Source organism: Medicago sativa, chromosome 5 (assembly GCF_051527215.1).
Source record: "Medicago sativa cultivar Bolivia chromosome 5, Bolivia_mono, whole genome shotgun sequence".
Classification (NCBI taxonomy): domain Eukaryota; kingdom Viridiplantae; phylum Streptophyta; class Magnoliopsida; order Fabales; family Fabaceae; genus Medicago; species Medicago sativa.
Window position 1 is genome coordinate 13,410,554 of NC_140753.1, and position 26,792 is coordinate 13,437,345.

At 31.1% G+C, this 26,792-nt stretch overlaps 3 protein-coding genes across 4 annotated transcripts; 2 read left to right on the forward strand and 1 right to left on the reverse strand.

Annotated features, from left to right (window-relative positions):
- The first annotated feature begins 3,540 nt into the window (after positions 1-3,540).
- LOC146920234 (SEC14 cytosolic factor family protein / phosphoglyceride transfer family protein) lies at positions 3,541-4,818 on the forward strand. Its single transcript, XM_085713661.1, has 3 exons — positions 3,541-3,743; positions 3,833-4,097; positions 4,359-4,818. The coding sequence occupies exons 1-3, from the start codon at positions 3,620-3,622 to the stop codon at positions 4,579-4,581; spliced, it is 612 nt and encodes a 203-aa protein (XP_085569787.1). The 5' UTR covers positions 3,541-3,619; the 3' UTR covers positions 4,582-4,818.
- A 4,012-nt stretch (positions 4,819-8,830) lies between these two features.
- Positions 8,831-15,931, forward strand: LOC146920235 (DHHC-type zinc finger family protein). Of its 2 annotated transcripts, none has more exons than XR_015011712.1 (11): positions 8,831-9,130; positions 9,291-9,405; positions 10,094-10,168; positions 10,314-10,385; positions 10,505-10,642; positions 10,717-10,750; positions 11,474-11,583; positions 12,900-12,986; positions 13,692-13,775; positions 13,947-15,240; positions 15,445-15,931. XR_015011712.1 is itself a non-coding variant. In XM_085713656.1 (11 exons), exons 1-11 carry the CDS (start codon positions 9,031-9,033, stop codon positions 15,605-15,607), a joined length of 1,044 nt encoding a protein of 347 aa, XP_085569782.1. In that variant the 5' UTR covers positions 8,831-9,030; the 3' UTR covers positions 15,608-15,931. The 2 variants fall into 2 exon arrangements, 1 of the variants encoding a protein (XP_085569782.1); XM_085713656.1 differs by having other exon boundaries at positions 15,175-15,240.
- Positions 15,932-17,585: 1,654 nt separating this feature from the next.
- On the reverse strand, positions 17,586-25,769 carry LOC146920236 (lysine histidine transporter-like 8). The gene is made up of 5 exons (XM_085713657.1): positions 25,383-25,769; positions 23,060-23,193; positions 22,379-22,806; positions 20,355-20,486; positions 17,586-18,262 (listed from the first exon to the last, which is right to left on the reverse strand). The coding sequence occupies exons 1-5, from the start codon at positions 25,742-25,744 to the stop codon at positions 17,774-17,776; spliced, it is 1,545 nt and encodes a 514-aa protein (XP_085569783.1). The 5' UTR covers positions 25,745-25,769; the 3' UTR covers positions 17,586-17,773.
- Positions 25,770-26,792: the final 1,023 nt, after the last annotated feature.

Here is a 26,792-nt window from a genome sequence, read left to right on the forward strand (position 1 = left end):
TTAAGTGGGATTTGGGATTTTGGTGTATTTTTTACTTATTCTTTAATAAAGTTTTGCTTGGCTTCTTAAAAAAAAAAAGACTAAATTAAGTAAAAAGAAATAGTAGAATTAACATATATATACTTCCTCCGTCTCAAAATAATAGTCGAGGTTTGTATGTGATTTTTAATAGGCTTAAATACAATTTTGATCCCTCTATTTTCAATGTTGTTAACTTTTGATACTCATACTTCTAAAACCAACTTTTTGACCACCTATTTAGAAAGTCAACGAATTTTTTGATCCCCCTCCTCTTTGGATGATGTGGTGCATTCACTAATGACGTGAATCATACATAACATTGCTTACGTGGTATATCATTAGACACCTCATTCTCAAGTCATTAAATTTAACTCAAAAAATTAAATAATTATAATTTAAAATCTTAAAATAAAATATCTATATAATTGAAGAACCCTAATTTTTAAAATCTCCAAATTGATTTTCCTCCCCAATTGAATCAGCCTCTAATCCTTCTTCCTCTCTAAATTAAATCATCACACGCTGGTTCCATCCTTGTTCCATCGCTCCTTCATCATCATTTAAATAGCACTTTCACATATGGAGATGAGGTACACAAACATTTGTTCTTCTCGTTGCGGTACTCCATGCTTGTGGAAGCACGTGTAGGATTTTGAAATTTTGCATCAAGAATCTTATTTTATTTTTTTTGTATTTTGACTATCCTGAATTATTTATTTTGCTTCTTAAGCTTATAGATTTTGCACTTACACCCCTAAAATCCTTCACATCAGCTGACGCAGACAAACTTTCAGCAGAATGACTAATTTTGCGTAGAAAAGCCTCAAGGATCTTACTTAAAATCTCTTGCAGAAATCAATCAATGTATGTATGAAACCTTTTGCTTGTTGGTTTCTTCATTTTTCCTTTATGTTGTTTTTTAGAATAGTTGTTTACATGTATAACCTTTCTCTCATATTTAAGTTAACTTTGAGATCAAATCCTACATTTATAATTTCAAGATATTTTTTATCTCAAAAAAGTAGTGGAGGAGAAAACAAAGAAGTATGGGCCTAAAAAGGGAGGCCATTGTATTACCACTTTAAAAAATGAGGCTTACACTGTGTTTGGTAGAGGTGATTTATGAGAGAGAGAAATAGGCCAGAGAGAGATACAAGAGAAATGCTACATCCACCGCGTTTGGTTGAGGAGAGAAATAGAGAAGAGAGAGACCAAATAGGTGGGTCCCACCACTTTTAGCTCTCTTCTCTCATATGCGAAGAAAGAGTGAAGAAAGTGATTTTTTTTCTTGCTTTTCCATTTTTACCCTTGTCACTCTCGGTGGTTTCCTTTCTCATAGCTTCTGTTTTTGTTCCATAACTGGCTTTCACCTCTAGATCTATCATCTCTACTTCCCCTAAGAAACCATTTTTTTACCCATTGTAAGTGTCTTTTATACTTGTGGAGTGGGTCAAAACATAGAAATGTGGTGACTTGAGATTTGAGAAGAATTGGGAAAGTAGTGAGATAGAGAGTTATGGGAAAACAAGCTCTCAGTCTGGAAAGGATTTGGGTCTGTGTGTTTGTATTTGTTTCATTTTATTTTGTTAAGATCTAATCAATTTGGTTGAATTGAGATCGTGTTTTACCGATTGATTTTTTTATAAAATTCGAATAATGTTATGAAATTTACGTACATTTTAGTTGAGAAAATTAAGTGCATTTAGCTAATTAAAAATAAAAGATTAAATCAAATTTGATAGAAAAAATGGGAAATTTTTTACGGTAATAAAAAGGGAACATAAACAGTATAAAATCATATAATAATATTCTTAAAAGATTGTACTTTGTGTAAATATATTAATTTTTAACAAAAGGATATTTTTGTCTTTTTACAAATTAAACACACTTCTCTCTCTTCTATTTCTCTTCTCTTTATATTAATCTAAACAATACCTCAAATCTACTCTATTTCTCTCTTCTTATACTCTCTCACACCTATTTCTCTCTTTTCACTTTCTTTTCGCAACCAAACACACCCTTATAGAAATTATGGGAGTTGAAGGTTGTCATTCATGGGATGAATTAGGCCATTGTAGCCCGGATACGATAATAATGTGGATATGCAAGAAAAATTACAATTTAGAATATGATACAGTTAAGATACATTAACAATGGAAGAAGTGAATTATGGATTTAAACATTATTTCAGGATCAAATTGAACATTCACTCCTTTTTACAAGGATCGTCAATTATGGATTTCTTGAAGGTTCTTTAAAAACCAGCTCGTAATTTTTGTTAGGGTTAGGTTGTTGTTACTCGCAAAACCATCTTAAGATTATATTAACAATGGAAGAAGGAATAACGTCAAAAAAAAAACAATGGAAGAAGGAATGAGGAGGATCACTTTTTCTATTTTTCAATATTTTATAATCCATATATTTATTATATATTGAATTTGAAGAAGAAAAAAAAAACATATGAAATATAATTATGAACTTATGAAATATATAGGTAACAAACCGCGTCCCTAATCTTTTTTGAGGATAAAATCAATCCTCCTGATAACAATATAGATTAACTTATGAAGATGAATGTTAACAAGACACATTTTTCAACACAATCTCTTTGATTGGTTACATGGGTTCCACCAAATTTAGATGGGTCCTATGATTAGATGAGACTCTTGTGAATTTAACCGATCAAAAAAAGTGCGTTGAAAAGAGTGTGTTTTCCGACTTACTCCCTCCGTCCCAAATTATAAGAAAAAAAATTCATTTTCTTTGTCCCAAATTATAAGTAAAAAATACCAACTTTTATCAAAAATTAAATGCAAAGAACATTCAATTTGTTCTCTCCTTCATTTTCTCAATAACCAATAACAAATTAAAATTGTAATTCGCGAGCATTTCTTGAGATAATATCTTGGGAGATATAACACTCCTCTTTGATACTAAAAGACATCAAGTTTTATATCCATGTGCCAGGGATATTTAGAACTGGAAAAGTTAGTTTAATATTCAAAATTTGAAATAATCCGATTAATTATTTGGTCAAAAAAATCCAAAACATTCTTCTATTCAAGAAAGACGATCACACCAATCCTATACAAGTACAATTATTGCAAGCAGACAAACACAAACCACACCATTGCGACCATGGTTTCCTTAACCAATAACCATAATTAAAATCAAAACAAACACGATTAACTAACGCGTAAACCATATCCATCCAAATCGTACCATCGTACGGCTAGGATGGCATCTGCGTACTTATCTATCTGCATGCAGTCCAAAATAACTCCCATGTAGACCCCACATTAGCCTCTTAAAATTGGAAGATGCTTTCGAATATTCCCTTTAACCGCGCAACCGCAAAATCATTTCTTTTTCATTTATTTTTTCCTCCAATTACTTTCCCTCTTTCTTCCTTTTTCGTTATCTTAATCTCAAATTAATTTTCTGTTTTATTTAATTAACCCATTCATTACGTTAATTCTATATCCCCTTATAAATTATAATCCCTATCCATCCAAATTCACCATCACAATCATAATCATCACGATTCGATTTACAATCACACCTTTTTCTTCTATCACTACGCAAAAAAAAAAAAAAAATGAGCACCACCATAACTGAGCTTGAACAAGAAGAACTGCTTGAGAAATTGGAAGTCTTCAAAATCAAAGGCAAAGATAAGCATGGCCGCAAGATTCTCCGCATTATCGGAAAATTCTTCCCTGGTAAAAATTATTTCAGTTTTTTTCTTCCGTTATATATGTGATTTTTGTTATTTGTTATTGATTTCGATTTTGTTGATTTTTTGATTCAGCGCGATTGGTTAGCGTTGAGGTTCTGAAGAAGTTTTTGGAGGAGAGGATTTTCCCGAAGCTAGGGAAGAAGAAATTCGCGGTGTTGTATATTCACACCGGCGTTCAGAGGAGCGAGAATTTTGCCGGAATTTCTTCTCTCCGATCGGTTTACGATGCGATTCCGGCGAACGTGAAGGAGAATCTAGAAGCTGTTTATTTTATTCATCCTGGTTTACAAGCTCGCCTTTTTCTCGCTACGTTTGGCCGTTTTCTCTTCAACGCTGGGTAAGAAACGATGAATTTTTTCACGTTAATTTTTTTTTAATTATATTAAATTTAATCCTAAATCAGCTTTAAATTAATCTTAGTTACAATAGTTTGAATTCAATTTAACGTCACTTGAGAATTAGTCTTATATTTGACGCGTTAGAAAAATTAAAAGCAGCGTTAAAAATCATTAATATAAATTAATGAAGTTGTTTGTAGGTTTCGTTATTAATCGGAAGTTTTAATTGGCTAATGTTGGGTTTTGATTGGGTGTGATAGGTTGTACAGGAAGCTGAGGTACATCAGCAGAGTTGGTTATCTATGGGAGAATGTTAGGAGGAACGAAGTGGAGATTCCGGAGTTCGTATACGATCATGATGAAGATTTGGAGTATCGTCCAATGATGGATTATGGATTAGAGAGTGATCATGCTAGGGTTTATGGTACTGCTCCTGCACTAGATTCGCCTGTGACTACTTACTCCATGAGGTGTATCTCATAGGGTTTAGGATTTGGGTTCACTGTAGTCGTTGGATTGGAATCATTAGATTAAGATGAAATGATTTGTATCTTAAAGTTCAGCAATTTGAACTACAGTGAAATCATATCTTTGTGTTTAATTCAAAATCTTAGTGTTTAGTAAAACAGAGCTTTCAAATAGTTATGGAGGGCATAGTTATTGAGATATAATGTGCAGAAAGAAAAAGATGAAATCAATTGTTGCCTTTTGTTTTCTTTAGGTCTTGTCATGTTTTTTGTTTTCTTTTTTTATGTGCTGTCAACATCTTGATATTAATAGTTATGGAAGGATATTTTCATTTTTTTTGTTGGATAATTCAATGGTATAGAGTAATTTTATCGATAATTTTTGCATCCATTTTTGGTCCAACAAGAGCTTTTTCTTACATAAACCATTTCAACCACAACCACACACTAACAATAGATCTATAAGAAATACATCTAGTTTAGAAAAAATTATAAGTTGAGATTCTCAACACAACAATTAAGTTTTGTCTTACATTGTCCACATGTCTTAGTTTAATTAGTAAAAGTATATTAAAAATGTTAGATTGAATGTTATGACCAAAATTTAAACTCGGACTCTTTCACTTATGTAAATGAGTTTTCAATAATTATTGATATATCATTTAACTAAAGTTGTCTCGGATTTAATCCCCTAATGTTAGATTCTCACCATAATCCATTCAGAGAACTTGATGTAGCACCAAGCTACAAAAGACGAAAGAGTATAGAGGATAACACATTACAAAATCAACATTTAATCCCCTACAAAAGACATTAGGGAATCTCAAGCAAGGAGAGAGGCCCCTACTTATAGCACACCAAACTCAACTAAAAATTGAGAGCAACATTTAGTTCCCAAAAACTCTTCAATTGGAACGAATCAATATTTTGGTTAACAAGTTCCAAAACGTAAACATTCAAAGATTCTTCAACAAGCTGAACTGCATGCAGGAATTCAATAAGCAAATAACACGTTGGATGGCCAAAGACCAACCGAAGAGCATGCCCCAAAAAGCAAGAATTAGGCATAGGTGATATAAAGAATAGTGTTGGCAAAAACCCATGAAGAAAAGACTCATTATGGTCTCTAATGACGCCATGAAAGCCAACATAATTGAAATCAATAAACACGCTTACATCCACATTCAAAACAAATAGAGCCAAACGGAAAAAAAAATGCTTCAACAATGCATGAACAAATCCAAATGCAAAAAGAACATGCTTCACCAAGGTATTACTTGTTCTATTTAAAACAATTAGTTGATAAGTTCATTATGTATCTTGGTTGTTAAGAAACAAGTTACTTTGCTAATCAGGTTACTTGTAAAACAAGTAAGGGTTAGTTTTGAAGTTAGCCGTAAACTCCATTTGTATAAGTAACAAGTATACACAGTGTAACAATATGTGATCATAATCAAAAGAAAATTTTGATTTCTTATCATTCACTCTCTCAATTCTCTACAATCCCTAAACCCAATTTCTCAAAGTAACAAAGTGTTCTATCAAACTGGCGTTGAGAGCCTGGTTCAATTGATCAAACCTATAACAAAGGCGTGTGCATCTGTGAAAGACGACGTCTTCAAGCACAAACAATGGAGGGTTTCCGACATATTTACCAGTTCTCGACGTGAGTGACTTCAATTAGTGGATCGTAAAGATGAAAGTGATCTTTCAATGAAGACATTCTTGATATGGTTAAAGATGATGTTCCCGTGTTTGAAAGAGGCGCAACTGATGCGCGAACCATTACACATGAAGATACAAAGAAGAAATACGGGAAAACCCTATTCTTGATACATTAATGTGCTTATGTCGATATCATTGAGAATATAATGCATGGTGAAAGTGTAAAAGAGGCATGGGATGTTTTAGAGAAGTGTATGCTGGAGATGAAAAGTTGAAAAAGGTGAAGCTACATGCATTAATTAAGAAGGCAATATGAAAAGAATATGCGAGTCAATACTTAAATAAATTGTTTACCCTGACACACCAGATGCAAAGAAATGGTAACTAAGTTTTGAGGACATTAACTTTACTATTTGATCTTATGCAACAGTCATTGTGGAATCCAAAAATCTTAATGAGTTAAAGGTTAAAGAATTACAGACCTCACTCGAAGCTCATTAACTGAGGTTGACATAAAGAGGTAAAAATAAGGAGGAATTAAGTGATAATGCAGTAGGCTCTGCAAAAGTTAATGTAGACTTTATAACACATCACATATAGCTTTGTCAATCATTAAACACATAATTATTTCCCGCATTTAAAAAAATAAGGTTCTCCTGTCAAAATTGCAAAAATGAAAGTACCACGATGGAGAGAATAAGGGTGCCACCGAGAATAAGTACCACAATGGAGCTATGGATATCAAAGAAAAACAGAACCAAAATTTAGAACAAACACTATAAAAAGTAAAAAAGTACACATATCTAAAAACATACTATAGCTAACCCATAAAGTTGTTCAAATACTGTCATGACCATTAAGCGTCAAATCTGCTCATGCTTACATGAAACACCTTAGATGTTTGATTGCAACAACATTATTACATTCTCTTGACTTTTTACTTCACAGGAATTGAAAAACATAAATAGGAAAATAACGATTAATATTGATATAGTAAAATGATCCTTGGTGAATGTACTCTACTCTACTACTACTCCCCTTAATGAATTTGGAGACTTTGTGATTCAATGTAAAAATATCTTGTCAAGTAATCACGACTTTGTGGTGTTGTTTGTTAGGAGGCAAGTAAATAAGGTTGTTTATAGTATTGCTAGAGCCGCCTTATCTCATCCTCGCCCCTTTGTTTTCCATGTTGTTCCCACTATTGTGTACTCTTATTACGAATGAAATGCAGTAATTTTGTCTTTGCTCAAAAAAATAATTAATAACATATATAATTTAGGACAAAACGGCTAATGTTATATTCGCTACATTAGGACTCATAACTTTTTTCGGATTTAGATTAATTATGTTTCAATTAACTCCTTGAATAAGACATAAAGTGATAGTTTGAGACAAAAGGAAAATCTAAAACTAAATAATTTTTTTTTTTAAACTTTTGGTCGGAAAGCACAAGATATTCTTTAATCCTTTAATTTATTTTATTGGGTAGGTAAAGAGTAAATTGATATTTTAGTTGTCCATAAGTCATATCTCAACTGATACAAATATTAAAATTGTTAGATTGAACGTGATGATCGAAATTCAAACATCTCTTTCACTTATGTATGAGTTTTCAATGACATTTGCCATGCCATCGTCAACTAAAAAAATTGATATTTTGGCTCTTAAAATTGAAAGGTTCATTGATTTAATTCTTCAAATTTGTGAAATAACAATTTAATTTTGTCAAAAATATTTTAATTTTTTAATTTGTATAATGTCAATCAATTCATTCTCTCGATCAAACTATTTATTTGATAAATTTTCATCAAAACCTATAAAAGACATGCCTAAATTGTTTTTTCTTGCATCACACAAACTTAATTCATACACAATTGTGATGCAAAATTTAAGAAAAATACTAAATTAATCAATGTTCTACATGTTTGGATTTATTTTATAAGACATGTTTTTGAATTTATAACTTATGTCTTACATCCTCATTTGACTAAAATGACTCGTTTGGTTAGTATCACTTTCTTATAAGCTTAGAACTTATTTTTACTAGTTTACAATGTTTTTGATAAGCTCATTCTAATAGCTTATAACTTATCATTATTTTTGCTCAAAAAAAAATAAAACTTATCATTATTTATCTCAATTTTATCTTACAATCTTAAACGAACATAATTAAATATATCATTTTTACGTCATTTCATATTTATTAGTTAATTCAACTGTCAATTTTATCAAACAATATAAACTTAATATACTAACTTATCTGCTATCAGCTATTAGTTGGTCTATCAAATGTACACAATAATGCTATAAACTAGTTTATTAACTATTCACTATTTTTTTCAAAACAAAACCTAAAACTTATTTACTAGTATTCTAATAATATAAGAACTAATTTATCCAAATTTACAATTTAAAAAGTTAAAATACCTATTTTTTAAATACTTTTTAATTAAAAAATGCCTATTTAGTATTTATTGATGGATTGATTAGGCAAATAAAATAAGTTAACAACTAACAGTCCCTCAAAAAAAAAGAAAAAAAACTAACAGTCTTACCAGCTTCATCTTAATCTCATCAATCATCATCATCCTGGAAACAAGACCGATAGCTTAAATCACTCGTTCACGATGCGCACTACGCACCCTTTCCAATAAACAGTTAAATTAACAGATTCATATAAAAAAGAATCACTCTCTATCACCTTCACTCATTCATTTTCCCGAGAAAATTCATTTCAACTCAGAAAATTACATTTTCCCGGGAAATCTCCGATGCGAATCTTTTCCTCCTTCCTTCGATGATGACAATCGTCGATATATGCCGCCCTTCATCAACTCCCTTTCCGAATCAACCGATGGATCTATGCTTCCGTATTTCTCCTTGCCTCGCTGATCCTGGTTCGCCCACGCTTAATTGATTTATTGTTTTTAAGCTTAATTATTATTCTGTTTAATTCGATTTCGCATGCTGAATTGTGAATGTTGTGTGTGATTACTGTGAGTTTCGATTTTCTGCAATTTTTTTGGTGTAATTGTTTATTTGTTTGATGAATTTTAGCTCGAAGGTCTTCGTCGTGCTTGAAGCTGCTCTTGCTGGTGGTTCATCTGATTTACGCCGGTGTTCTTTTCTTATTTGATGGAGATTTAATTGAGAAGACTAAGAAAGAACCGTGGTACGTTTTTTCTTGCCTCATTGTGTGTTCTGGAAATGCTTGTGAAAAAGGAGATGAGAAATAATAACTATAGTTTTTTTAGTATCAGTTTAGGAAATTTTTCTTCAGAAACACATTTAGGCTCTGTTTGATATAAAATATTCCTTATTGTATAGCGGATAGTTGATAAGCTAGCTTATAGTGGATAGCTGATAAGCTAAAAATCAGCTGATTGAATATCGATAAGCTTACAAGTCATAAATTAACTTAAAAGTTCTTGTACACAAGAAATCCAAAACTGTCCTCTTAGTTTAGCTGACTAGTACTTGTGCTAGTTCAAAACACACCTTAAACTGACATGCAGTGAATTCTTAAATAAGATCAAATTATATATATACTACACAAGGGATTAAATGAAGATTATTTGTATAATGGGTCTGTCAGTTGTTTTATTGCGTCGCCAGAAGAAATTAGCAACAATTGATTCTTACCAGAAGGACATATTGCAACCTATTCTTTCCTTGCTTCTGTCAAGTAATATGAGGAATGTGCTGAAGTTTGAATAAAATCTATCATTTGAGGATCAATGTGTGGAAACTAAGGAAAATTCTAGTTTAAATATTATGAATGTGTGATTTAGTGTTTCCAATCAGTTTTAGATAATTGCTTAATTTTCTTACTTTCTTTTTTTAACTTGATTTTGTTTCAGGTACACTGCTTTATACTTGCTGCTGTTTGTTGTTACTTTAGTACAATACTTTGCTACATCTGTTTCTAATCCAGGGTAATAAAACAATTTATTTACTTTCAGTAAAAGCAATACTGATTGCAATGAGGAACAATGTTTTTTAAAATCCCTACTGTGAAATAAATTTATATTTTCTCTTCCCGGCGTGATTTATTTTCCTTTGCTGTTTTCTAATGTACAGTTATGTCCTTGATGCGATGATGGAGGTTAATAAGAAAAATGTAGCACACACAAAGACACCAGAAACATCAAAGTAAGAAACCATCCTTTCCCCATTTTAAAATTTATCATTAAAAATAAGAATCTGATAACACGTGAAGTAAAGGGTTTCATCTAACTATTTATATTCAATTTCTGAATGCTTAAGCAAAGTCAACCAGCTTTAGGCAAAAATGGGAGCTTTGTAATTTCGATGGAGGGAAATCAGACTGGAAAATGTGTTGCCGGAAGTAATACAACATATTGGTCAAAGTTGGTGGCAGAATTGTATCCTCCTGCATCAACAATCAGGTAGATATCCATCCATAAGATCTTTGATTCCATACACCTCGATCGATTTCATACGAATTATTATTTCCTTGCAGAACATGGACGTGCACCTACTGCAATGTGGAGCAGGTATTACGAACAGCGATATGTAATTTAATTGGTATTATGTCATGATATCGACAAGTCATGTATTTTTTATTGATTCTTCAATGCATATTTCAGTGATAGTGCGGCATTTGTTTGATGGTTTCAGTACTCAATTTCATTATGTACAGCATTGTATTAAATGCAGTACCATAAATCAATTATATAACACATGCTTAATAAGTAAGTAGCAGTTACTAAAAATTAGGGATTTGGTGGATTCTTATGAAATTGTGATTGATCCCTGTATACCCTAGTATGTGATTATAAATAAGAGCCATACATGCACTTGTACTCAGTGAAACCATTGTTTATGTATTGGTCGTTTGATTTAAATTTATCATGCCTTGTAAGAGAAAGAATGCAGCTTGATGTCAATACTTAGTTTTGTGTTATTAGTTTCGACTTTTGACCTAAAGTGATTGTTTAATTTCAGTAAAAATTCTAGAATGAATTTGTCATGCTGGATTGTGTGCTTGTAACATAAGCATTATAAAACAATATTTCCATCGAATTCTAAGTGATGTATTGTGCTTCACTTTACGAATTACCTTTACCTTATGTTCTAATATTACTTTCAGCACATTAGGAGTTCTTTCTTTGTACCACAAATACTCGACACATCCCCTTTCGCTGCTATATTTTGTGCTCTAGTAATTTATCCTCTTGATTTTGTTCTCATTTATTTTGTTGATGACCATTGTGCAGCCTCCACGGGCAAAGCATTGTCATGATTGTGACAAATGTGTTCTTCAGTTTGATCACCACTGTGTTTGGCTGGGAAATTGCATTGGCCAGGGTAATCATTGTCAATTTTGGTGAGTTGATAATGTTGAAATATGGAGTTTCATTTTTACCAAATATGTAATATTAGCTTGATGCTATTATTTTAACGACTACTATCGATATTTAGCTGAAGTATAAGTGGCCTGGAAATGCAATTGTTCACCACAAATATCAGTAATGCCTTTGTTTGTTTGTTGCATGATTCATAATTTTCTTGTTGCAATATGCATCATGGTAGTCAAATCGGGATACGTATCGTGTATCGTTCGACCATTTTTTTGAATCGTGTATTGTGTATCATAAGATACATGAACAAAAAAAAAGACTTAAAATATCATATATAAACTCCAAAATACTTCACAAATATCATATATAAACTTCAAGATACTTCAAAACTCAAGTCATAAACAAAAGTAAATAACATAAAGCACCTTTAATTCAATCAAAATCAAACATATTGAGCGTAGAGAAACAGAGAGTGTATGTGTTGGAAGCCATAAAGGAAGAGAAGATGAGTGGCTTTTGGGAATAGCTCCAAATTAATTGGTAGGTTACAAAACAGAACTCTTGAATACAAAATGGTTCACCTGCAATATCTGATGGGTCACATAAACCTGGCCCAAGAAAACCTGGTAAATTTGGGATTTTTTGACGTGTGCAAAACCCACCCTGTTCCAGAACTGATCCATAAAAAAAAGGAAAAATTTAGAATTTTTTTCCAGGTCGTGCAACCCGATCTGGTTTCTGCAACTGAAACACAAATGTCACAGTATCGTAGGATACTAGATTGAATCGGGATACATGGGATACACCCGGGATACACGACGCATGGGATACAATGTCGTTTGGGATGAGGACCCCGATACGTATCACCCATGGCTGTTTTCGTATCATATCTGGATACATATTGTGGGATACTAACTACACTGATATGCATCACTATTCATTTTCTTAAAAATAGAAATGAGTTTGATTAACTTAGAAACGTACTTAGAAACATGACTTAAGCATGTTATCCTTGCACTAATTTATTTATTTTTACAGCATATGTGCTTTTATTTTCCTATTGAGTCATATGTCCTACTAAGTACTATTTGGATTAATAATTATAGACGGTTCTAAGCTACATTTATATGTATGTGTATGAAAGCACCTTAATGTATTACTTTACAGCTTTACTTGAACACTTGTAGAAATGATGAATGGAAATATTAGCTATGTTCTCCATCTAACAATAATTTGCCAGATTTGGGCAATGATGTTACTAATTTTATCAGTTCCTTTGTATCTTCATATAAATATATTTTTGTCACTAAATATTTTCCTCCTTTCTGTCAAAATACTTTAGGTGGTACCTCTGTGAAGAGACGGCAGTGTGCATCTGGACTGGCTTCATGTATATTTCACACCTGAAGGCTCACATTACAAGTGTTTGGTATGATTTCTTTTGAATGATTTGGGATGAATGTTGAAACTCGTAGACTCGCTTAAGATTAAAATGCTGGAAAATCATTATTAGTCAAATCCCCCCTTCGTAAATTGACATGTACATCAGGGGTTTGGGTGGGGGGCATCTATAGTCATATCCTCATGAGTGTAGAGGATGATTCTGTGTTTAGAACCTGGTAAGTCAATAACCTTACCTTTTTGCCTAGGCTTACCTTCTCTTGACACCAATGTAATGTTACTGGCTGCAGATGGTGGTAATTAGGTATAAAAATCAGATAAATTAATATTGTTGATGATTGTATCCCTTTTTTGTTCAAATAGGATCTTGCTCTTTGTATCATCTTTTTTACTATCATATTTGTTGTTATTGGTTGGTTTATAATGGAACATTATGACATAATGTGATCCATGTAGCAGACCCCACTTAGTGGGATAAGGCTTGGTTGGTGTTGTACTTGTTGTTATTGGTTGAGTTTCGTGTTGGTGTACTAGATATCCGGGGATTTTTATTTAGTGAGACTCACACGGAATTCACCTAATGATATTTTGATGGAGAATATGTTTCTCACACCCCTCTTGTACTTTATATGAATTATGAATTCTGCCATAATCCAAAGGAAAAAAGTCCATTCCTCCTTCTATCTGTATATTTTGTAATCTGAAGTTGGATGCTCAATTTTTTGGCTGTCAGGTGGCAGGATGCGATCATGATACTACTGTTGATCACTCTGTCAATTTGCCTTATATTTCTGCTTCTCCTACTGATATTTCATAGGTAATACTTGCAATTATTTATGCTATCAGACTGCATTTATGTGTCTGCTTCTGTTTCTTACCTGTTAGATGCTTATACAATTTGTGTACAATTCTAATAGAATATGAATGTGAAATTAAAAAGAATGAATAAATATTTTATTGAATTAACCCTAATTCCAATTCACGGCAGTGGGGTCAGAACCATCTTTCGTCAGAATTTTAATGAATGAAAGAATGCCAGCATTTTTCAGGAGACCTGGACTATTCCCAAACTAAAATCAATAATCTGATTATCTGAGTACTCTATCTATCACCTTACTTGTCTTATAATTCCTTCTATTTCTGTTTCGCGTTTTTATTGGGGGAGGATTCTATGTCGGAGAGTATTACCATTATTTGATTTTGATCCTTGCAAGTGAAATTTTATCTGACAGCTGTAAGATCGGTGATGTTATGCGGAACAGAGTGTTGGATGGTAAAAAACTAACACGAGAATAAAATAAGCTGAGCAGAGATGAGGATGTTGCATTGGATGTGTGGTAAGACTAGATGGGATATGATTATAAATGACAACATTAGAGAGTTGGAGAAGCATCTATAGTAGAAAAGATGATGAGAACTCGACTTAGGTGTTTTGAGCATGTAGAGAGAAGACTTATAGATTCCGTAGTAACGAGAGTAGATCAGATGGAGGGAAGTCAGATCAAGAGGCAGAGGAAGACCTAGAAAAACTAAGAGAAACTATTAAGAAAGATATAGAGATTAATGAGCTGGATCAAAATATGGTTTATAATAGAACATTATGGCATAATTTGATCCATGTAGCTGACCTACTTAGTGGGATAAGACTTAGTTTCTACATATTATGGCGTAATTTTACCCTTGCATGTGAAATGGAATGTGCTCCTTCTGTTCCTGCTTTTGTGTTCTACACATTTTAGTTTATATATTTGAATGTTTTCATTCCATCATCTTGATGCTGCACGATCAATAAACCGTGTATTTTATCTAATGAAGACTAAATGGATCCATCTTGATCCATCTAATGAAGACTATTTGTTTCAAGGAGTTTAACTTAAATTCAGTTATCCTGATTTTCAGAATCCAATTTATGATACTTGGGAGGTTTTGAGAGTCGAAGTTTAGAAGAAATGGCTAGAAAAAATGTACCAAGTGTTCGAAAAAAGGATGTATAACAGAATTACCTTTTGGCTTATAAGTTGTTGAATGAGTTTGCTACCATTTGCATTTAATCTAAATATTAGGAGTTTATTCTGTCAATATAACCATATGCGAAATAAAATATCAATGCTGTTCGTCCTCTCTTATACTCTGGCGCTTTATCTCCACCATGTTGACTTTATAGTTGAATATCCTGGTTCAACACAGTAAGAGTATCACTGTTTGTCTTTTTGCAGTTACCTAATTCTGACAAATCAGACTACCTATGAACTTGTAAGGAGAAGACGGATTCCTTATCTAAGGTTAGATAAGTAGTCCCCTGATGTTTTTGTATTTATTTCATATTTTTAACTTAATGATCTAAAGATAACATTTTGGTGGAACGCGGTTCTGTTTTGTTGTTGCACTGCTTTTAATATTTCAGCTATAACTGTATGTTGATGGTAAATGGTTAGATGTCTGTTTTTTCGGGATATCTATGTTAAGCACGTTATATTAATCTGCAGGGCGGTTCCAGAAAGAGTACATCCTTTCAGTAAAGGAGTTTGTAGAAATATATACAACTTCTGCTGCTCATTCGGTTTAGAACGAATACCTACCCCACAAGAGATAGAGGAAAATTCAAGGCCATACACATGCTCGGATGTTGCAACTTGTCGGTGTTGCTGATGGTTTACATTTTGTATAAGTAGAAGTCTTTTCCTCCAACAACAGCATATTTGTGAGTGCATAGAGTATGTCAATGCATCTGTTTGATTAGATAATTAGATGTTCATTTTAGGCCATTAACGATGCGATTTCTCTTCTATCATTCATTCTTTGCTAATTTTTGAAGATGACGTTTCAAGTTTATTTGTATAGGTGCAGTGCCAGTATGTTCTTTTTGCTTTACACTTATTATTTTTTAGACCAAGATATTTAGCTAATATCAAATTGACTGTTGTAATGAAATGCAAGGGATAAAATAATATTTAAGCTGCATATTTGGGAGAAGTTGAAGTGGCAACCTTTGTGATCATGCTAGTGTTAACATGCCGAGTGGCAAAAGAAAGACTTGGCATATATCAGAATACCCTATTTATGTTTCCATAAGTGATTAGCAAATCAAATTTTAGAACTTGCAATATTTGAGATTATACTTCGGCTTAGTTCTTTCCAAGTCTTTGTAGAACACAATGCTGCTAATCACACTCTTACCTTTCCTTTCAAGAAATGGGGAGATTGTAAAATTAGTTAGCCTGCTGGCCTTGCAGCTTTAAATTGTATTTGTCAACTGTCACCTGTGCGGACGTTCTTTTTCGCTTGTAGGCATCACAGTAACCATCCATGACATGGCATCGAAAGTCTTGCAGGCATGGCTTCTACATAACCATGGTAAATGCCAATATATCCAACTTTTTTGGTCCATAAGCACCTCTTCAAGTACTTCAAAATGGGCTAATTTTACAGCATTGCCAATCAATTTGATGAGAATTTATCAACTTTATTTATCAATTTGACTTAAAAGGCAAATTTTTTTCGAACTTATACACAATCGGATTGTTTGACAAATGGGAACCCAGCTATCAAGTTGGTAAAACCGTGTAGAAAATCGTGGCATATCAAAAACTCAGACTATACGACTATCATCACTCAACCATAACAATAACGACTCTAATTGCCACCAACAAGCATGCGAAATAGACAAATAGTAAATATGATGTCATGACTCATGACTGCTTTAGCTAGAGAGATAGAAGAAAATGGATCCCATGCAGAGGACTTTACATTAAAGTTCAACAGTTATCTGCCTTATAATGAAAAAACCAATATGCATGCAAAAAACATCAAGTCTCACACCTGTCTGTTTCTCAACCGTCCAAAAAATAATGAAGTACCTTGGTGCACAAATCCATTCATGCCAAAAGTTCACAGAATGTGGTCGTTTTCTCTACATAGCAATAGCCTCATACAAATATGCCTTAGTTGTTATTCGAATAAAATTTCTTTTTTCTTTTTTAAACTAAACCATCGCTTTCTTGCTATGGCCTGCCCTAGTGATGTTAAGTCACCGAATTGAAAATGATTCGAAGCTTCTTCACTTTTCAAACATCCAAGACAAATGAAAATGTAAGATCATATATTGTTTAGGGTAAACTCTTGATGCACTGACATGTCATGTGATCGGTGTAAATTGTTTTGCTCCGTCCCTATCATAAGTCATTTTAAACGTGACTTTAAGAAACTACCAAGTGAAACATTGATAATGATATGGTGTTTTTTAATTAGATAACTCTGTCAAAAATATTTACACTATGGTATAAATCAATAAAATTCTTTTTATTTAGTCAAAACCTCAATAATAATTCTAACTTGTCAAATCATGCAATGCTAAAAGTAAAATGAAACTTTAGTCAAAAAAGTAAAATGAAACTAAGGAACAAAAGAAAACATCTTGAAAACTAGAATGTGAATCAAAATTTATGAAACATCAATTGATTATGACCAACATTTTCACTTTTCAATAGCAAAGAAAATAAACATGACATTATTGGGAAAAAAATCAAACTTCCACAAAATAATTATAATAAAATCCGTAGAGAAAAAGTAAGCTTAATTTTAACCTACTTAGCAACTCACATGGACACATCTAACCATACTCGCACGCTGAAGTTTAATTTTTTCTTCTTTGTAATGGTTTACTGTTGATATCTTAAATACCACAAATATCATGATTATTTTAGCATAAACATAACTACATATGGGGTAGACAATTTTGGGTACAAAATTAAAGACAACATGATCAATCATCTTCTTAATTTCCCTTGTAGTTCTTTCCTCTTTGTATAATCAAAACTACTTAGGGTCAAAAAAACTCACTTTAACACCCGTACGAACAATAACATATGTGCTAGCACCAATCAATATGCCACTAAGACCAATACCAAATGTTCCCAAGAACCAATTGAGACACCACATAACACTATATTTTTTTGGTTTCTTTATTTCGAGCCACATAAAACATGGGTACGCTAATGTCACTGGCAATGCTACTCCTCCTATTAAACCAGCCAAGCTAGCCAAAAATGGTGTTGCCACTCCTATGAAGAAGGATAAAAACCCTGAGAAGATCCGAATACTTGAGCGGAGCCACCATGGACATGGCTTATTCATTTTTGTTGTGTATTTTGATTCCATGTCATCGAAAATTGGCATCCCGTAGATTTGGAATGAACACAAACAATTCACTACTACAAAGAAGCTGGTTAATCCAAGCACAAATCTTGATATGTCATGGGAATGGAATTTGTATAATGCTGTGAGCATTCCTCCATTTTCAGGAATCTGTACATTTTGAGTCATGTGTATAAATTAATATAAGTCCTAGTCGTTAGTGAGTTAATTTGTTTTAGATTTTAAAAAGGATCATATGTTTATGAGCACTAGTTAGCATCTTCATGTAAAGAAGTTATTTTTGATGTTTTCACTCTACTATAATTTAGTTTCGATCTAATTTATGTAAAGTGATAGTTTTAAAAAAAGTAATATTTGTGAGGGTTAATACATTTTTACCCCCTGTAATATAGGCGAGTTCCGGTTTTCCCCCCTGTAAAAAAGATTCTTTCGATTCCAACCCTGAAATATGAAGATTCCGTCAAAAACACCCCTGGTCAAATCTGGCACACGCCAGGTGCTGATGCGGCGCGCCACGTCATCTTTTTTGATGACGTGGCACGCTGACTGTATAATTATTTTTATTTTTTATTTTTTTAATAAGGACACGTGGCATTTCCTATTTTTTAATAAAAAAATATTTTTTTAATAATTAAAAAAATATTTTTTTTTAAGTTTTTTTTAAAATTTTTTTTAAAAAAATAAAAAACGAAAAAAATTCTTAACAAATAAAAAAAATTCTGGAAAAAAATAAAGAAATACCGAAATTTTTTTAAAAAAATTGGAAAAATTAATAAAAATGAAAACAAAAATCTGGAAAATTTTAAAAATAAAAAGTAAAATCTGGAAAAATTAAAAAAATGATAACATTATGGAAAAAAATTAATAAATTTTGAAAAATTCATATTTCCAGATTTTTTCAATACCGGAAAAATGAAAAAAAAATCATATTTTTTTTCGGAAAGTACTTGTCATTCAACCGTATAACATGATTTATATACCGGTGTCAATCAATATACATTGTATCTTGTTATTCGGACATGATTTTTATAAATATGATTAATCTTCAAATTTTTGAAAATGATGAATCTTGAAATTTTTGAAAAAAGATTAATCATATTTACAAAAACTAAATTTTCGAAAAAAAAAGATAAAAAAATATGAATTTTCGAAAAAAATATTTAAATAGTAGAAGTTCAAATAGTAAAACAAATATAAATTATGTTTGACTCAAATACCATTGAAACTAGTAGACACTAACATAAAAAATGTTTTGAGCAGTTTGTATGTTTTTCGAAAAAAATATGAATTATGTTTGACTCAAATACCATATTTTTTTTATCTTTTTTTTTTCAAAAATTTAGTTTTTGTAAATATGATTAATCTTTTTTCAAAAATTTCAAGATTGGTCATTTTCAAAAATTTGAAGATTATTCATATTTATAAAAACCATGTCCGAATAACAGGATACAATGTATATTGATTGACACCGGTATATAAATCATGTTATACGGTTGAATGACAAGTACTTTCCGAAAAAAAATATGATTTTTTTTTCATTTTTCCGGTATTGAAAAAATCTGAAAATATGAATTTTTCAAAATTTATTAATTTTTTCCATAATGTTTTTATTTTTTTAATTTTTCCAGATTTTACTTTTTATTTTTAAAATTTTCCTGATTTTTGTTTTCATTTTTATTAGTTTTTCCAATTTTTTTAAAAAATTTTCGGTATTTTTTTAAAAAATTTTTTTAAAAAAACTTAAAAAAAATATTTTCTTAATTATTAAAAAAATATTTTTTTTTATTGAAAAATAGGAAATGCCACGTGTCCCTATTAAAAAAATATAAAATAAAAATAATTATACAGTCAGCGTGCCACGTCATCAAAAAAGGTGACGTGGCGCGCCACATCAGCACCTGGCGTGTGCCAGATTTGATCAGGGGTGTTTTCGACGGAATCTTCATATTTCAGGGTTGGAATCGAAAGAATCTTTTTTACAGGGGGGAAAACCGGAACTCGCCTATATTACAGGGGGGTAAAAATGTATTAACCCTATTTGTGATAACAAAATAGTTTGTTTGACAATAAAATAAGCTTCATTTAAATACCAAAATAAGTGATTAAAAGAGTAAAAAAAACACTTGTATTTTAGAAATCATGTGCATAACAAATCATGTGTATATTAGAAAATCAATATTCTATAGTCATGAGACAAATTCTTATAATTTTTGTTTGGTTCTAAATTAGTGAGATGCATTACCAGTTGGCCATAAGCCCAATATCCACCGATGGCTACGGGAAATAAGCAAGCGGCAATTAGTGTGTAAGCAATCTTGACTCCTTTCCACATGGGAACGTGTGATGGATGCTTCTCACTTGAAGGCATAGTAGCCTGCAACAAAGATTTTGATGAGAATCAAAAGATACTTGAATAATATATTAATCAAGTGTTTAGTAATCGATTGTAACTAATAAGATAAGATCCTTAGATTTCACATAAGATACTAGATACCTTCCCAAAATTAATCATTGAATCGACTATAAGACTAATCATCGATTTAGAGTTCAGCTAGTTAAAAGTGACTATAAGACTAATCATCGATTTAGAGTTCAGCTAGTTAAAAGTCTCTGATTCTCTTTAAAGACGCACTCCCTTCACCATAATAAGATTCAAGAAAAAAGAGTATTTGAAAAGTTAAAGTATGTGATCTAAAATTTAATTCATAAACATCAACTTTTTAAATATGTATAGGAGTCAGGGTTTGAATCTCGGACACCCCACTTATTCATGAATTTCTAGCCACTATGCTACTTAAAGAAAAAAAAAGAATCTAAAATGTCCTTATTATAGACGAAATACATAATTTTATAAATAAATCTACAATATTAATTTTTACTTGTAGTAATAACCAAATGGTGTACCCTCTAAACGAGCTTGGGTCATTCTCCTTCTCTCAACTTATCAACTGAACTGCAATTAATCTAAAAGGAAGACTGGGAAAGTCATCCACTAACTTCAATGATGTATACTTCATCCAACCTCTTAAACAACTTTCAACTTTGAAAGCAATACTTCGTATCAATTGTCAACAAAACAATGTACCTATCTCATTACTACAAAGTCAAAAGATAAAAGAAGCAAAGAAACTTCAAATTGACATTTTAGCAAATGATACCATTGACAAGTACCCTATAGAGAAATTTACCAAAATTTGTTCTTTTCATTATTGCTCATGCTAACTAGTACTCTTGAGGTACTAGTTAAAAAAGTTAAAATTAAAACATTTTTATATTTCGACCAAAAAAAAACATTTTTATTGAAAACAACAAATTTTTTACTTTGAAAAATTAAGTATACAATTTTTACGCACTTTCCAATACACTATTTCTTTACTATATATGTATCATGCTAACGAAACTAAAATAAGAAAGTTTTAATTTAAGAATAACATTTTTAAGACTTCTGAGGAGTTGATGTCACAACTTCTACTGCAATATTACTATATTTATTTCCTTAACCAGTGTCCTGAAGGCACCGGTTAACATTTCCCTTTCTATATTAGTTTACTTAACTAGTACCGCTAAACACTTATTAACATTTCCCTTATACTCCTTATGTCTCATGATAAGTGAGTCATTTGCAAAAATAAATTGTCGCTAAATAATTGGCTCATTTCACTTTTCAATACAATATTAATTACTTTTTTCCAATTATAACTCTAATTAATACTACTTTCATCACTCTCAATTCAACATATTTTATTTTACATTTATGATAATGGAGAATGCATTAATACTTGACAAGACACTCAAAAACAATTTTTCTCCCTTTCATTTATACAATATTTCTTAATACTTGTGTGAAACAAACAAAAGACTTATTTATAATGAAAAAGTGGGAGTAATTATTAGTGCCGCATAACACTTTTTAGCATTTCCCTTGTAATTATTTCATTTGTCACCAACTTCAATAAAAGTAAATACTCCCTCCGTCCCATAATACTTGACACAGTTGACCTTATTACGCATGTCAATGCATAACTTTGAGCTTAAATATCTTGAATAATAATATATTAGAAAAAATTATGAAAATTTGATATTATGAAAATACTCATCGAGACGAATCTAACGACATCTTATATGATATTATTTATCTTTGTATATTAGTAGAAAAATACGGTCAAAGTAAGGTAGATCAAAATTGCACATTTTCAAATGAGTCATATATTGCGGGACGGAGGGAATAGTCAATTAAGAGAAAAATAATCTTATATCATCACATACCTGAATTTCAAGGATGAGATTGTGGCCCCTAAAGGCAAAGGCAATGATACCAAATGCATTAAACACACCAAGAATTTTTTCAACACTGTTCCCTCCCCTTACTGGATTATAATTCACACCTGGTAGGGTACCCTGTGCCACAGAAGCCATCCAAATGGAGGTACAATACCCTACAGCAGTGACTGCTCCAATGAGGGAAATTCCAGCAATGGAATTCAAGTTTGGTAACTGAGACAGGACCACAGCAACACATGTAAAGACCAAGTACCATTCCACAGTGGTCATGGGTTTGGAAGTGCATGATTCTCCGCATACAACCTCATAGAATGTCCTAGCTGTTGATCCTCCTATGATGATCAATGTAGTACATGTCCCTGCTGATAGGTATAGTATTGGAAATAAGGCTAGCAACTTCCCCAATTTTTCACCTGTAACATACCATTCCAACACTCCGGTCAATTGATTTTAATTAATTAATTGTTCTGTTGAAAGATAAGTAAAGTCTGACCAAGACCAATAGTTGATGTGTTATTATTCTCATTTAGAGAGTATTACATTTTCTCTGATTTGGTGAAAACTTAAGTAAGTATTACTTGTTGCAACATCTTGCTTAAATCAAATGAAAATATATAGTATACACAAAATGAAAAAGAAATGAATGTACACGTGGATGTATCATACCAAAAGTAGCAAAGCAGAGTTGAAGGTATCGACTGTAACGAACACCTTCCTTGGATTCGTGAAGATGGACGAGCAACCATAAGGTATAAAGCTGCCATATGAATGCTATTGTCAAACTTATTATTCCCCATGTCCTGCAACCATTCACACATTTGTTTCATCAACATTAAGAGCATGTGTGTATGTAAGAAAAGGGTTTGAAAACACTTTTATTTTTTGGTTGACTATATATAGGGTTTGAAATAAACTGTATTTTAGAAGAAAACATAAATACATTTTTGATAGTTATTATAAATTAAAATTATTATTTTTCCACTTAAAAATAAGTTTGATTAAAAGTGATATATTTTATTTTCTTCCTTAAGTCAAAAATTTATGTTGGATGTACTACTAGCTTATTATTACAAATGCCGTCTAATATGAACTTGGTCCACCTACGAACTAAGAGTCCATTTTTAAATTATTTTTGAGAGGTACATATTAAACACATCCATTTTTATATATGAAAATATTAAACATAAAACGCTCTCCTCTGTAAATTTTAACTTAACCTTATAAAATTAAAGTTATTCACAATGTATAATTTTTTAATCCGAACTTGAACCTTGATCTTTTAACTCATTGGCTTCTTTACCCATTAAATCAAACCAGAGTTAAGTTAGAGTCAACCCCACTCACGACTTTTATAATAACGATTTGAAAATATTTGAATTGAATAAAGCAACATAAATTTCTTACTAGTAGATAAATATTTATATATTATTAAATGTTAACCGTTAAATATAAATTGTTTTATGCATTTACTTAAAATTAAATATTAAAATTAATTTTTACCAAAAAAACCCAATCCATCACCGTAACCATCGACCCATCCAATATTGCACCTCCACCACACCCTCTAATATTTCAGCGAAGTAACATGCTAACATTTTTTGTGTTTCTGTTTTCATAAATGAATTTCTAGCTTATAAAAAAAAATCATAAAAAACAAATTATTAATAATAATAACTTGTGAATAAAATAAGTACTAGAGTAAAAGACTTAAATCTATACTATATATAAAGAAAACTATCTCTTTCAATACTTTTAGGTTTGACAATTATACCCTTAATCAAATTTTTCTATAATAAAGATCGTTGTTGGTGTCATTAATAAAAAGAATCTAAATTATATTTTTTTTATTATATTGTTGGTGTCATTGCAATAAATAATGTTTGGTTTGTTATAACTTGAAAGCAACAAACATTTATATTTTTTGTTTTAATCCAAATCAAAATTTCATAAAAAACACCGTTAATAATTTTCAAACGTCAGCGCAATAAAAAAACGGAAAAACGGGCACGTGAGTGCCCGTCTTTTCGCTAGTGATTCTATAAGTTATCAAATGTAAATATTATATAGAGTTAAATAATTTTTTTAATAATATTATGATAATAATTAATCCCCATTTTAAAAATGGTTTTTTATAAAATAATTAAATATGATTTTTTTATATATATAAAAATGGGAAACATGTGGACTGCTTTGAAAATATAGTCTATCATGAATTTATTTATAAATTTTAGTCTAAGTGTGTTGAATAAACTTTATTACATTTGACTATTGTTATTTTATATTAAACATGATTAAAATGCATAGATAACATGAAGAATCTGTAAAAAAGTAATTTTTTAATCAAATCAGTCAATCATCTTTGATTATTTTATTACATTCAATGATTAGAAAAATTTAAAATTCTAATTAAATTTTTAAATATTTAATTGATGATAATATACAATATCTTTAAAAATAATTTACCCATATAAATAAATTTGTCATCATAAAAAAATTAATAATTATTTACCCATAGTTTAAAAATATTTTATAGAGTCATTGAATTATATTGGAGTATGATATCACAGACATATCATTTTGTAAATTATTTCAAAATAATAGCTAGTATTGTAGTTCTCGTGAGCTTAGCTCATTTGGTAGGGACAATGCATAATATATACAAGGTTCGTGGTTCAAACTCCGACCACCACAAAAAAAAAAAAAACTAGTATTGTAAAAAAGTCTTCATTTATATTTTATTTCAATACCAGTAGTAAACTAGTAGCATGAAGGGGAAAAATAATGACAAAATGAATCTGAAAAATGGATAAATTAATAGTGAGGATATATAACTAACATGAGACTGTCCACTAAACAATTATTGAAAAGAGAAACAAGATGAGGAAATGAGAGGCATGAAATGAGAGGCACACATGCATGACTCAATTTTATAAATAAAATATAAAATATTCACACTTGAATCAATTAAAAATATGAATGAAGAACTTACCAACCAAGAATAGTGAAGGCAACAGGAAGAACAAGAGCTTGAATACCAATCCCAGAACAAAGAGTATGAAAAGCAGCATAATATTTGTTACCATTTCTTGACTCAGTGATTGGAAGCCAAGCATCTTGAGGGTCAAGTTTGGTTAGTCTCAAAGCATTCCTAACAGGTGTTCCTAAAGGGGTAATAAACCTAGGTGGGGTAAAAGACATTCTTGGTGTTCTAGGGGTCTTGTTCTTTGGATTTGGTGTATCCTCATTCTCTGAATGAAGAAGGGGTGATCTTGTGAGAGATGGTGAGTATTGAAGTTGAGAGGGGGGACATGATACTGGTGATGGTGATTTGATTTCCTTAGCTTCAGCCATGTGTTTGCTTCTCTTGTTTTTCCACCTACTGTGTGTGTTGCACTTTGGATGTTTATATAGATGGGTGTGGAAGAATTGATGTATATAATAAGAATTGTTATGTATAGGTGAGTAGAATATTTTTACATATGTTAATGTTATATCAATGCAATATAATTATTTTAAAATTTGGGGTAAGTCTAAGTCAACCTTTACGAAGCACATCAATAAGGTAAAAAATATTTTTCACATATAAAATTATTTTAAAATTATTTTTCATTCGATGTGGATTCTCATCACATCTCTCACATGTTTAAGACCAGACATCTATTGTGAGACTTAAATGGCATGATATAGCCGGTGGTTCAATATATCATATACAGACTTTTTGAAACTATTTTAAAATTTAAGTTGTGTTTAATTTAACATTTACAAATTTGACTTGTGACGTGAAATATGTCTTCCACTACTAAAATCAATTTTCATGTCAAATCTCATTTGAGGTGAGACTCATAACAAATCATATTATTATGCTGTTACTTGAAGACTGATGCAACCTATTTGAGTGAGTTCCATTGAACTCTTTGAGCTTAAAAAAATGCGCATATATCGATAGTTTACAGTATTTGATACTCCCTCCTTAACAAAACTAAATAAATAAAGTATTTTTTTTTTTGAAATTTTAGCCTAAATATATATGATTTTGTAGATCTTTTATATATATTTTGTTCAAAATGTAGTATCAATTAATATTGCTCACGTGACTCGACAAGGGTTGAGAATAGGTTAGGTTGATCTACAGGGGTCTACAGCCTGACCTGTTTAAGTCTGACCTAGTCTGGCCTGATTATGAAAGGTTAGATTTAGGCTTTTGAAAAAGGCTTTTTAAGTAAATAGGTCAGACTTGAGCTATAAAAAAGCCTACGAAATCTAATAGGTTGGCCTATTTATGCATATTATTAAATTTATTTTTTATTTATATTAAAATATATGCATATTATTAAAATTTATTTTTTATTTATATTAAAATATAATTTCTATTAAACATAAAAATCAAGAAAAAAACTCA

Excerpts from the sequence above, each read along its gene's own strand:
- LOC146920234 (XM_085713661.1), top strand. The coding sequence starts at position 3,620 with ATGAGCACCACCATAACTGAGCTTGAACAAGAAGAACTGCTTGAGAAA. Across the intron at positions 3,744-3,832 it reads TATCGGAAAATTCTTCCCTG|CGCGATTGGTTAGCGTTGAG; the intron begins GTAAAAATTATT and ends TTTTTGATTCAG. Across the intron at positions 4,098-4,358 it reads CGTTTTCTCTTCAACGCTGG|GTTGTACAGGAAGCTGAGGT; the intron begins GTAAGAAACGAT and ends TGGGTGTGATAG.
- LOC146920235 (XM_085713656.1), top strand. The coding sequence starts at position 9,031 with ATGATGACAATCGTCGATATATGCCGCCCTTCATCAACTCCCTTTCCG. Across the intron at positions 9,406-10,093 it reads AAGACTAAGAAAGAACCGTG|GTACACTGCTTTATACTTGC; the intron begins GTACGTTTTTTC and ends ATTTTGTTTCAG. Across the intron at positions 11,584-12,899 it reads GGTAATCATTGTCAATTTTG|GTGGTACCTCTGTGAAGAGA; the intron begins GTGAGTTGATAA and ends AAAATACTTTAG.
- LOC146920236 (XM_085713657.1), bottom strand. The coding sequence starts at position 25,744 with ATGGCTGAAGCTAAGGAAATCAAATCACCATCACCAGTATCATGTCCC. Across the intron at positions 20,487-22,378 it reads ATCTCATCCTTGAAATTCAG|GCTACTATGCCTTCAAGTGA; the intron begins GTATGTGATGAT and ends TCTTTGTTGCAG. Across the intron at positions 18,263-20,354 it reads ATTGGGCTTATGGCCAACTG|ATTCCTGAAAATGGAGGAAT; the intron begins GTAATGCATCTC and ends CAAAATGTACAG.